This window comes from Vanacampus margaritifer, chromosome 1 (assembly GCF_051991255.1).
Source record: "Vanacampus margaritifer isolate UIUO_Vmar chromosome 1, RoL_Vmar_1.0, whole genome shotgun sequence".
In the NCBI taxonomy this organism is placed as follows: Eukaryota; Metazoa; Chordata; class Actinopteri; order Syngnathiformes; family Syngnathidae; genus Vanacampus; species Vanacampus margaritifer.
In genome coordinates, this window is record NC_135432.1 from 53,744,673 (window position 1) to 53,757,231 (window position 12,559).

General features: G+C 40.3%; 1 protein-coding gene across 1 annotated transcript; it reads right to left on the reverse strand.

Annotated features, from left to right (window-relative positions):
• Positions 1-1,641: 1,641 nt before the first annotated feature.
• foxa2 (forkhead box A2) lies at positions 1,642-4,200 on the reverse strand. The gene is made up of 2 exons (XM_077576903.1): positions 3,952-4,200; positions 1,642-3,261 (listed from the first exon to the last, which is right to left on the reverse strand). The coding sequence occupies exons 1-2, from the start codon at positions 4,021-4,023 to the stop codon at positions 2,002-2,004; spliced, it is 1,332 nt and encodes a 443-aa protein (XP_077433029.1). The 5' UTR covers positions 4,024-4,200; the 3' UTR covers positions 1,642-2,001.
• Between the last annotated feature and the right edge of the window lie 8,359 nt (positions 4,201-12,559).

Genomic DNA, 12,559 nt, shown 5'->3' on the forward strand with positions numbered 1-12,559 from the left:
GCCTTCTGCAAAGGGCTCCAGACATCGCCGCATTTATTTGAGCTCAAACTCAGTCACTGTTGACTTTAGCACAAAGCAAAGATTTCACTGCCCCGCTAGTTAAAAAATGATTATTTTACACAGATATCGATCAGTGTGCTATAAAAAAAAAAATCAGCTTAGCGCGTTATGTCTAAAATGAATAGTGCCAAATTTAATGTCTGTGTAAATTTACAGAGCCGAGGCGTCCTATTCGGAGTTTACACTGAGTGCAATTTGCGTGGTGTGTGCGTGTGATGCTTGTGTGTACTCTTCCTATACATGGCCACAGCCTCCACTCCATTGTTTACTGCCTTTGTTTATTCGCAGATCACTCTGTTTAAAGTGCGCTGCGTAAAGTGGGGTCTGGAGAATAAAAGCACACTTTTAGGCCCTGCGTGCAGGTGCAGAGGGGCTATCATTTTGTATTGGCGTAAAGGCGCGTGGTTGGAGCCCCAAATCTCTCCGTTTGCGGCACAAATGTCTCCTCTATAGCCATTCGGCCTTGGATTTGAGCTCGGGGGAGGACAGCTAACCTATCTTATCTAACAAGATGGGAGGGTCCACGCTACTTGGACGGAGAGGAGACAATGGAGGCCCAGATTGTAGGCAGAGAAGTTAGAGCATCACAATTCAAGCGGCTCTGTCCCACAATCAGGCTCCTTTTTACAGATGCTATTCTCCGGCGCAGCGGGAGCTTGTTTTATGGGACAAAGGACACTTCATCTTACCCGCTGGGCTCAACTTTACTGCCGAGCACGAGCACGGTTCAATCAAATGTCTCACTGCTCTCGATGGCAAGCATGTGACTGTGCATTCAGGCCTGCAGATGATGTGAAAGGGAACTTGTTGAAGAGAGGTTCCCTAAATGATTGCGTTTATATAAATTATCAGCAGCAAATAATAATAATAATAATAATAATAATAATAATAATAATAATAATACAAAATATCACCCGTCTTGACTGACAGCCAGATGTCTTTATGCTAAAGGTGTTTATATTTCAGCTATATAAGCTTCACCGGAAAATTATATTTGGGAAAAAAAACTAAATTAATTAATTATTCATTCATCAGCGTTGTTATTTTTGCAAAAGCAGATTTTTTGATGACCTACGTATAATTTTATATTTATAAGGCTTTATTATTACGTTATCTCAATAGACACATGCACTTTCTCAGCCTTAATATGTAAAAAATAATAATAAAGGTAGTTGATGTATTTATTTTACAGCATGAATTAATTGTAATTTATTAGCCTTATTATTATACAAAGAAAATTAACCAACCATTCTTAATTCGGGTTTATACAGGATTGCATTTGAATTGGCCAAAACATTCTTCTTCTATTTACTAAAATGTAATAAATTATTACCTTTTTACTGTAGCCTCCATCGAATTAAGTGCCATTTATTAAGATTTATTTCTAAAATTAATAGCTATATTGTTGCATTATGTTAATGATTAAGCCCTCATAAAGTTGTTTGATTTTCCTCGACTTGAAAATCACAAAACATTATGTAATAATTACTCAACAATCATCATTTTCAGAAAACATGACCATGAACACTTTAATATAGATTCTGCTCTTGTCACTACAAGAATACACATATACAAGCCATAAATAGGAATTACACAAATGATTGAAGAAATCCATCTGTTTTGAAATTCAGTCCGGAGTCCAGTTAAGCAAATGTCAGTGTTTTTTTTTTTGTTTTTTTTACAGTTTTCTTTTCTTTTCATTTATTTTTTTTTTGTTTTTTTTTTGTTTATTGGTTTGTTTTCTTTGGAGTTCATTCCCGCAGCAGACTTCTGAACAGGTCACATTATCAGTCAGTGTCACAGATTATTAACAATAATAGGGCTACTAACAAACTCGACAACTAAAACAATGAGGAAAATATTTGAAATACATATTGTACACAAATTTTATATTGTTTTGTTTTTTTATATACATAAGTACACGTTGGGATAAACGTCCGTTTATGAGGAGTTCATGATGGGCCTGGAATAGACTCCTTGGTAATAAGAGGAGTCGGGTATGGAGGAGGAATCCAGGCCGGCCTTCCCCGCCATAGAGCCCATGGAGAGGGCCCCGGTCATGGGGGAGCCGTAGCCCGAGTAATGCATCACCTGCTCGTAAGTTTTTAGGTCCATTTTGTGATGATGGTGATGATGGTGGTGCTGCTGCTCCGACGACATGAGGTTGTTGATGGAGAACGGGTGGTTGAACGAGTAGTGGTGCTCCGGCTTCAGGTGCGCGTCGTGGGCCTGCAGGACCGAGTGATGCTGGGACAGGAGATGCTGGCCCTGGCTCACCGGGGACGAGATGGAGGCGGCGGCTGCGGCGGCCGCTGCAGCCGCGGCGGCGGCGGCGACGGAAGCGGCGTGGTCCGGGCTCAGAGCCTGACTCGCCTTCAGGTCCGACATGGCCCTCTTGTGCTCGCCCACGGACGAGTTGGAGTGCGGCGACTCGTTGCCGTTGCAGCTCTCCGAGCTACTATGCGACGAGCCGTCGCCGGTCGCCTTGCCGCGTCCGGACTCCTTGACGCCGGGCATCTTCTTGTCGCATTTGAAGCGCTTCTGGCGGCGCAGGTAGCAGCCGTTCTCGAACATGTTCCCCGAGTCCGGGTGCAGAGTCCAAAAGGAGCCTTTGCCGGGTTTATCTGGCGACCTGGGCACTTTGAGGAAGCAGTCGTTGAAGGACAGCGAGTGGCGGATGGAGTTCTGCCAGCGTTGCTGGTTCTGCCGGTAAAAGGGGAAGAGGTCCATTATCCACTGGTAGATCTCAGCCAGGGTCAGCATCTTACTGGGAGACTGCTGGATGGCCATGGTGATGAGGGAGATGTACGAATATGGCGGCTTGGCGTGCGTATAGCTCCTCCGGTACGTCTTGGGGTCTCTGGAGCGGTTGATGCCGGACTGGCCGTAGATAGGACTCATGGCGTTCATGTTGGTGTAGGACGTGAGCGGGTTCATGGAGGTGGGCTGCCCGGTCATGGGGCTCATGCTGGGGCTCAGGGCCGCGCTCATGGCCGTCATGCCGGCGGCTCCCATGCCGTTCATGGCGCCGGCGCCCGGGGACATGCCGGTCATTGGGGGGCTCATGGCGGTATTGACGTAAGACATGTTCATGGAATTGGCCGACATGTTAGCCGAGGTGCTCATGCCGGACATGCTCATGTAGGTGTTCATCGTGTTCATGCCCAGTCCTGCGTTCATGTTGCCAACAGACGTGTAACACTGCGATGGGGGCAGATAAAAGACAATTCAGGAAAACTTTAATAAATTTTTTTTTTTGCTAACGCAGGTTTGTAATGCTTTATTTGCATGTAAGCTTCACAATAAAAAAAAAATGCCCAAAAAAAATTATCAAACGAAGCAACAAATCCCAAAATATAAATTGAAATAAACACCATTAAGAGAAGGCCGAACTATAAAAGTGAGTTTTCCTGCCTGCATGCCAAGCTTGATCATGAAATCTAATCTTATTATATGTCAGTGCTTCGAAACCGCATATTAAACAATGTACGTCATGTTTGGTGTTTAAATTGCACACCCTCATTGAGAAGAGCGCACACACGAGAGCGCGTCCCAAATATTTGAACCAATCTGCTCCCCAAATCAAACATCTCCGCTGTTTGTCGAGCGAAAACAGGACCAAAAAAAAAATTTGCGATTTTGTGAAGATATGTATATAGACAAAAAAAAATGATAATCCAAGTGAAAAAGTTTACCCCACCTCCTCCTCCTCTTCATGTCAAGCAACTTTGTTAGGATAGCGCGCGCGGCGTGGAGATGGGGGAGGATTTGGAGGCGCCTCAAGTCAATATTTGATCACAAAGTTAATATTATCTCAGGGCTAATATTGAGTTGTATAAAATGGGATCGGCTTTAGACAACTGGGGGGAAATATATATTTAAGGTACCCACCTCGGGCTCTGCGTAGTAGGTGCTCCAGTCGGTGTGCTCGTGTCCTTCCATTTTAACTGCTCCAAGCATCATGGAGGACTTTCAACCGAGCGGGCTCCCAGCTAAGGAAAAAAAGCCAAAAGCGTCTCACGTATATCGCCGCTTGACTGGGGACCACTGGCGCATGTGTCGGGGAGACTGCCGCGTCCCTCCGAGTCCGAGAGTGGCGCACAAAAGGGGAGAGGCAGCCGCGCAATGCGTCGGCGAGTGAGCGCAGTTGAAAATGACGCTCGGTGCAGCCGCTTGACGCAGTGATATAAGCAGTGTGCGCCAGCCAAGCCTCCAATCCTACTTCTACGCCTTGGGCCCTATTTGAATAATCTCCTCGCACCTAGACGCGAGACTCCTCAAGCTTCACCCCCCACATGCACCCCCACCCCCCTCCCCCCAACACTCCAAACCCTCCCCATCCACCTGCACTGACTTGAAAAAGAACATTTCATATGGAAAGATGCGTTATAAACTAATTTTGGTACTACTTTCTGCAAGGTGTGCTTGCATGCTTCTATGCACAACTTTCCAAGGTTAAAAAAAAATGTTGATTTTATTTTTTAACCTGCATTTATATGGCAAACACCGTTGAACCAGGCATCAGAAAGAAGGAGAATAGACGATACTCAAAAATAGAGGCCACAGAGTAGTTCATTACGTTTAATGTGAACATGTTGACATTGGTATTGCGCTTCCTCATAAAGTTACCCAAGCTCCACTTCCCTTTTGAGATTACTATTTTAGCATTAAATGTGTTTGATTAATGCTAAGCCAATTTGAGAGTCCAGAAAAGTGATATTATTGTTTTTGTCATAATTCTCAATGTTAAAATTAGAAACGCTTTGAGATGTTTGGTATCCAAATGTATGTTCAACAACAAAACGTTTTAGCATTTTTATTCATTGTCCCAACTGAACTATTGAACATCAACAAAGTTATGATAATAATCACGAGAAAAGTTTATGTCCAAAAGTATTTAACATTGTCAAGATTTCCCCCTTGAGCAAGTGTTTCAATTAGTGCAGTAAAGAACTGCGTGAGAGCGCCCTCCTTCGGTCATTATCTCCCCTGGCTCTTTGCGGCGTGCATCAAAACAGACACATTTTCATGCAGAATTCCAACTAAATAATGCAAAAATAAAACCTAAACGATTGTTTCAATTAAAGTTCATTTTCACACGTTTTTATTTAGCGTGTCAATGATGGTTGTATTTAAATGGGGAGTCCCCCCTGCCGCTCGTAGTACAGTAGGATACAACTGAATATATTTGTATGACGCAAACATGAAGGTGAGGCTGCAGTGTGTTGCCGGCCACGTGTCACTAGTTGTACATCTATTTGAGTGCATATTTACGCAGGAGCATAACTATCAGTATAGAGCCCCATTAGTATAGGCGAGTAAACCTGTCGTGTTGACGAGGGACTAACAGAGTCTGCTTAACTTGGAAATGAGATCAAGGGGGGGAAAAACTGTTTGACGATTGGGGATTGCGGCTTTCACAGTGCAGAGAAGGCAATGCTGGCCGATGGATGTCATTTAATTAACGTTTTTTGTCTCTGTGATGAACTGTTGAAAACATAATAATGTCATAAAATAGAGTTTTATATTAAGCCAACTATGCATTTGTTGGTGTTAAATTAACGAATAGTTTTGCCTGTTATATCACGACATGCATTAGATAACATGTGTGGAGACATTATTAGACAATTATGGGGCTTTTTAAAAAATATATATATATATATATATATATTTTTAAACAACCAACAACTGAGAATTCGAAGCCTTCCAAAATGTCCCCTGACCTGGCTGACATTGTGTTCCTGAATGAGAATGTCCAAGGTTAATCATCAACCTGCTAGAGTCCCCACACGCGGGTGAAGGTCACATTTTGGCTTTGGTGAAAAACAAAATCTGTAATCAACAATTTGCGTGTGTGTTTTTTGAACGCCACCCTTCCTCCTGATTTGATGGAATTGTCTGATCATGGGCAGATACACACAGTTGTGCAGATTTTGTGAGTCCAGTCCTTTGACAATGTAAAGCAAATGTCCTGCCATGGGTTGTTGGTGCAAACAGTTGATAACATCTAGGATGCAAGGCTCCATGTCAGCCTGACAATACTTTTTATGGGAATTTGGTGTGCACAGAAATTGACTTTATGAATATAATGCAGACAAGCTGTATGTTTCACATTAAATGTCATGAATAGAACAATGTTAGTATAACACTGTTACTAAATCAATGAAAAGACATTGAGTGTGCTGACCTTTTTAGATAAATTCGCAACTTTTACTGCATGGTGTTGTGTGTGTTTTCAAATTCATGAGAAATTTACACCATATTTTGATTGGTGTAATTAATTTCTAGGGTTGTATTAGAGAAAATTTACAAAGTCATATATTATAAACACGGATTGTGCATGGAAAGTAATGGGAAAAAAACATTTGGTTACCGGTACTTTAAAAATATTTTTATTTAAGTAAGAATATAATAAATGAATATATCGACTGAGATTATAGCAAAGTCAAACTTTTTTGAGACAAAAAGTAAAAAGCTTTACTTTTTACAACACACGCAATAGAGTACCAGGGTTGAATTTACTGTTGCCAAGTCCAGGGGTCACCAATCGTTTTGAAAGGGAGAGCTACTTTTTGGTTAGTAATTGCTGTGAAAAACTACAAGTTTGATACACACTTCTGAAATAACAAATGTGCTCAAATTACCAATGTTTATGTTACTATTAATTATGGTATTCATCCACATGGGAAAACACTGATCTAGAAAGGATAAATAACAGATAAATATAAACTCTAATCTAAAAATCTCCACAAGTATCTACATTTTCATAGACTCCTAGGAAATCACAATTTCTCATCACTGATTAGTTGTTTTTAGAACAGGCACTGATTATATTCTCCTTGGCATCCTTGTGTTCATGGTTGCCATTTTGGTGACATATTTATTATTATTTTAGCCTCAAACATCATGAACGTGAAATGCATCAACCTGCAGTGTTAATGAAATTCAATGTGTAATTATCAAACCAGCTGTGAGAGAGAATCAGCCATAACATGTTGAGATCCAGTAAAAGCTCAATAAAAAATGTTTTGCCTTTGTTATGTCTTATAATATTTGACAAAATTTGATGCATCCACTGTCATGAATTTGTTTTTGTCATATACCTCCCTGACAGTATCAATTATCAAAGCAACTTTTTTGACACACTTATCTCTATGGAGGTGCAAAATTAACTTGTACCTGGAAAAAAAAAATTGTGGTAGCAAAAAAAAAAAATTGTACCTGTGGAAAAAATATATAGAAATTTGAATCTGTAAAAGTCGTGATTTGTACATGTAAAAAAAAAAAACTGTATCCGTAAAAAAAAGAGGAAAAAAAAGTACAAGTTACTTTTGCACCATATTTAACACCATATATCTCATCTCTTTATATTGTGTGCATTATTTTGTGCACATTCAATCGTGACCTAATGGAGTGGTCGCCATTTTAATGTTCATCATGGTGCCACATGCCACTTTGTTGCTCAGGTTAACTTCTCCGATGAGCAGCGTCACATTTGACACATCCGACATTCGTTCAATCAGTGCTCACGACGAGGGCAAACGCAAAGTGTGGAAAGTTTATTGAGAGGTTAAAAGGCGGGAAAGTGCTGCACCTGCATGCGCACTGGCTTAAAAAAACATTCTGTGATCCACCCTCTTGTGTGGAGCACTTTTTTGCCGGGTGCAGGCCAGGGGGTGTAAAGATGGTGCTCCTCGCTCTGTGGGAGGACCTCTTGGAACTTTCCTCCACACAACCGCGAGTTGTTGGCAGGAATGTGTTAACTTTAAGTTGACACTTTCAAAGTGACTTTTTCACCCCCTTTTTAGGTGAAATTAAAAGATTCACTTAAGAATGCTCCTTTTTGGCCCTTTGTATCCTTGTGAATGTAAGGATAGAGCCACAAAAGGGTAAGTATGTAATTCATCAAAATAAAATTAATAATTAGAGGTACTTTCTCTTAGAAAAAGGGTTTAAAAAAATGTTTGCTGCCAACTTGCCTGCGGTGACAGTAAACATTCCAGAGCCGGCCTGGAGTTTGGACTTGCCATTATCTGCCACAGCTGTGACAACGCCTGTTGGCCGCAGGTTTGTGGCTGGCCACACTCTGTTTACCTGGAAATGAATCTGAAAAGCGACTGGACTGGGAAGGCACACAAGGCCAGCTAAATAAAAACCCAGAGTGGTCAGTGCAATGAGATGCATGTGGGAGGGAGTCCAAAGTTATTGCACCGGCCCCAGCGGGTCAGGGCGCAAACACAGGCGTAAACGCACTAAGGATATCCTCAAATATCCACCTTTTGATATTGAGAGGAATGTGGTCAGGAATGCCATTCCCTAGGCTTTTACGTTGACTGTATCCAGGGTGCTCGGATTCAACACTCGGCTCCTTGTCATGGAAAAGGCTCTCGTGTTGACCGCTGCCCTTCATCGATCACACAAGGTGACAGTTCATCTGTGGGACCACAGCAGAAGGTGGAATACCAAGAGGTGCACCGATCACTAGATTGGATAGATGGATAGATAGATAGATAGATAGATAGATAGATAGATAGATAGATAGATAGATAGATAGATAGATAGATAGATAGATAGATAGATAGATAGATAGATAGAGAGATAGAGAGATAGAGAGATAGATAGATAGATAGATAGATAGATAGATAGATAGAGAGATAGAGAGATAGAGAGATAGATAGATAGATAGATAGATAGATAGATAGATAGATAGATAGATAGATAGATAGATAGATAGATAGATAGATAGATAGATTCACAAGTATGTCATAACCTAAAAAAAAAAAAAAGAATTACACACAACACTGAGAAAATTCATTTTGAATTCAGACAATACATCCCAATTACAAGTTATTGTTTTGGTTTTCACAAAGTTTTTATTTATTCCAAGGTGTTGGTTTCCTCCATGTTGGCCGAAACCAGAATTAGCCATTCTCTTGTCGCCTTTTTATGATCAAGAACTAGAAATTTGAAGAATTGAAAATTGACATTAATTTCATGCAGGAAAAATGCTCTATTGGGATAAATAGGCCTTTTTTTTTAATGTATCAAAAAGATTAATGCACTTTGTATTGGTATCGTGACTACTCAAGCGTTATCAATCTGGTATTGGACATGCCTACTTGAGAAACTGTTTAAAAAACGTTTTCCTAAACAGACGAATTAGTTTTGTGTGAATTGGCTAAAACTTTGGTCTAAATAGGTCAATTCAGTTTGAAATTGTAATGTCATTCCTGGTCATAGGTTAAATGTTGAGGGGTCACTAAAAATAAAAGAGTCCGCGTTAACATATAATTCTAGATTATGGATCGGCAACTGGAGGTCCATGGGATGGATGCATGTGGCCCACTCTGAATTTTCAACAACAAAAAATCTACATAAAACGCTGAGAGAGATTTGTGATATTTTTAATCCCGGAAAATACTAGGGAGAAAAAAAAATGTTGTAATATTAACACCACTAGATGAAATGGCTTAGTTCAGGGGTGGGCACACTCAGTCCTCGAGGGCCGGAGTCCTGCAGGTTTTGGATGTTTCTCTTCTCCAACACAGCTGATATATGATCAGCTCATCAGTAAGATCTGCATAACCTTGATAACGATCCTGTTGATTGGAATCAGCTTGTGTTGGAAAAGGGAAACCTCCAAAACCTGCAGGACTCCGGCCCAAGAGGACCGAGTTTGCCCACCTCTGGCTTAGTTGCACTTATGCTACATTCGACGAAGGTGGGACGTCGGAAAAGTACGACTTTTTTCCATGAATTATGCACAGGAACGCCCCGAGTTGCAAAGTCGGGGGGGAAAAGGAACCCAGACTTTATTGCCAGGTATAAATAAATCTGACGTCATCCGACAATGGCGAACCCGTAGAGACAAAGACCATGAATGGCAAAACATAATATACACCGGGATTCACCAATTTCAGTCCTCAAGGTCCAGAGTCCTGCAGGTTTTAGATGTTTCAGCTCACTAGCACACCTGATTCATATCATCAGCTCATCAGTATGCTTGATAACGATCCTGAACTTTAGTATCAGGTGTGTTGGTAGCGGAAACATCTAAAATCTGCAAGAGTCCGGACCTTGAGGACCGGAATTGGTGAACCCTGATTTACACAATTATAAACATGTTAATCTATTTATTTATTTATTATAACATTTATTTAGTTTAATAAAAATAACTTTATTTAACCCAATGTGATTTCAAATGACTTTGTTAACCAGGACAACAAACATTTTATCGGAAACAGCCATCTTTGCTGTTTACATTCGCTTTAAGGTTGGAACTGGGAGATTCCACGTATGCACGTATTTTGTCCATATTTAAAATATAACTTTTTAAATAGCACTGATGAAATTTCCCATCCTTATGCTAGATGGTCAGTGAGCCCAAAAAAAAAAAAATTTTTTTTAAAACTACATATGGCTATACTGTAACTGAAAGTTTAAGGAACGCATACAAAATGGATCTTTGTTTTTAACATATCGATTCAGTTGATTCGACTCCTTCAAATGTCAATCTGAACTTTCAAAGCAAAAGTTGCCTGATGTTTATTAGGGCCAAAAGATTTAATATCACCAAATCGGCCCATTGTTATTCATTAGTGGGCCAACTGCAGAGTCAATACACATTTAATCACAGACTGTAGGCAATTAAAAGAGGAGGGGAGCAGCACTGCTATGCTAATTAAAGTGCCAAGCTCCCATGGGAAACTGCATGTCTAAATATCAGCGCAATCATCAAACCTTGCATGCTGTAATCTGTCACGAGCCGACGCTGCTCATCCTGGGCCAGCATGCTGTCAGAGAGCTGTGAGGCGATTAGAAAGTTACATTGCATTAATTAGCTTTTTAATCCTAATTGACGCAAAGGACAGAACTTTGTGACAGCAAGGAAATTGGTTAACCGTTCAACGGTGACAAGCCAAGTACAAATACTTCATTACCGTAGGTAAGGCATCCGTACTTCCTACTCCTTAATTAGCTAAATAGTCTTGGTACTTTATTCAGCCTCCTCGGGTGACAACTCATATTCAGGTTAAGGTTAAAATTCCAGAAATTCCTCAAATGAAAAACCCGATCGAAGTTGCGATGCACAGATTATGTCATTGCACAAAAATATGTCATTTCCGCTTTTAACTTTCTACGGTCAATAACAAACACTATATTTATGTCACTCACCACGCTAAATGAAGTAGTCGGTTTCCTCTTCACTCCAAAAGTGTGGTTCTTTGCTGCGTCGCCATGTTTGTTTACTTCTGCTTGAGCATTTCCAGTATTTTAGCAGTAGACAGAAAACAATGAAAACTCGAATAAGTAGGGATGTAATGATAACGGCAATATCATGATATCGTGATATTAAAAGTGCCACAATAGTGCCATTGTTATGTCACGATATCAAAAGCAGCACATCTGTTAAAGGGGAAGTCAACCTTAAACAGTTCTTATTCTTGTTACCTCACTAGTCTAAACATGACGTTCTGATGAATATTACATTTGTGGAATATGAGTTGTGCAGCAAAATCCAGCTCTTTTTATCCATCTCAGGGGGCGGCCATTTTGCCATTTGCTGTCGACTTAAAATGACATCACAGTTGCTCAGGGCTCAGGCAGCAACCACATCTTAACTGTAACTGTTTTCTGAAGCTGAGCTGTGATTGGTTGTTACCTGAGACCTGAGCAACTGTGATGTCATTTTCACTCAAGTGGCAAAATGGCTGCCTTCTGATATTGATCAAAACTGCTGGATTTTGCTGCTTAACTCGTATTCCACTAACACAATATTAACCGAAATACTATATTTAGACTAAAGGGGCTGCATAGAACATATTATTGTAAATAATTTTTGGGGGGTTGATTTCCCGATTAAAAAGGCAAGGTTGAATTCCATTCCAATCTAGCACCCTCTGGTGGTTACTTTATTAGTGCAGTTTCATTTGAATTAGGAATGTTTTGGCCGCTGTGGTGGTTAAAAAAAAACAACCTTACTTTTGGCCCGCTTCAGCGGAACACAACATTGTGAACTACATAGACCATATAACATGACAAAAATATGGCCAAGCCTATTTCTCTGACACTGCTGTTATTATGTACAAAAACACAATATTGACACCCCCCCCATATGAGCTTTAAAAATATATATATAAAAAAAAATTACAATATAATGACTTTTTACACATCATCGTAGCTTTTTTTTTTTTTTTACCGCCTACCTCCTTGCAGTATTGTGATATTTATCGTATCGTGTGGTTAATATTGTGATATTTTTTGTATCATGATGCTTGGATATTGTTACAGCCCTGCAAATCAGAGCATATTTGGGTTTGTGCACGTTTTTGTGGCCTTTCAAAAAACAAATATTGCCAATAGTCGGCTTTTAAAAGCCTTATTGATTGCATATAAACATATTCAATGCAAAAAAAGTCGGCCTCTTTGATTCTCGTTTATCCCATAGAAATTTCCTTTCCTATACTACCTGAGCAAGATGACCTGGAAGTACTTGCAG

Excerpts from the sequence above, each read along its gene's own strand:
- foxa2 (XM_077576903.1), bottom strand. The coding sequence starts at position 4,023 with ATGATGCTTGGAGCAGTTAAAATGGAAGGACACGAGCACACCGACTGG. Across the intron at positions 3,262-3,951 it reads CCTACTACGCAGAGCCCGAG|TGTTACACGTCTGTTGGCAA; the intron begins GTGGGTACCTTA and ends CCCCCATCGCAG.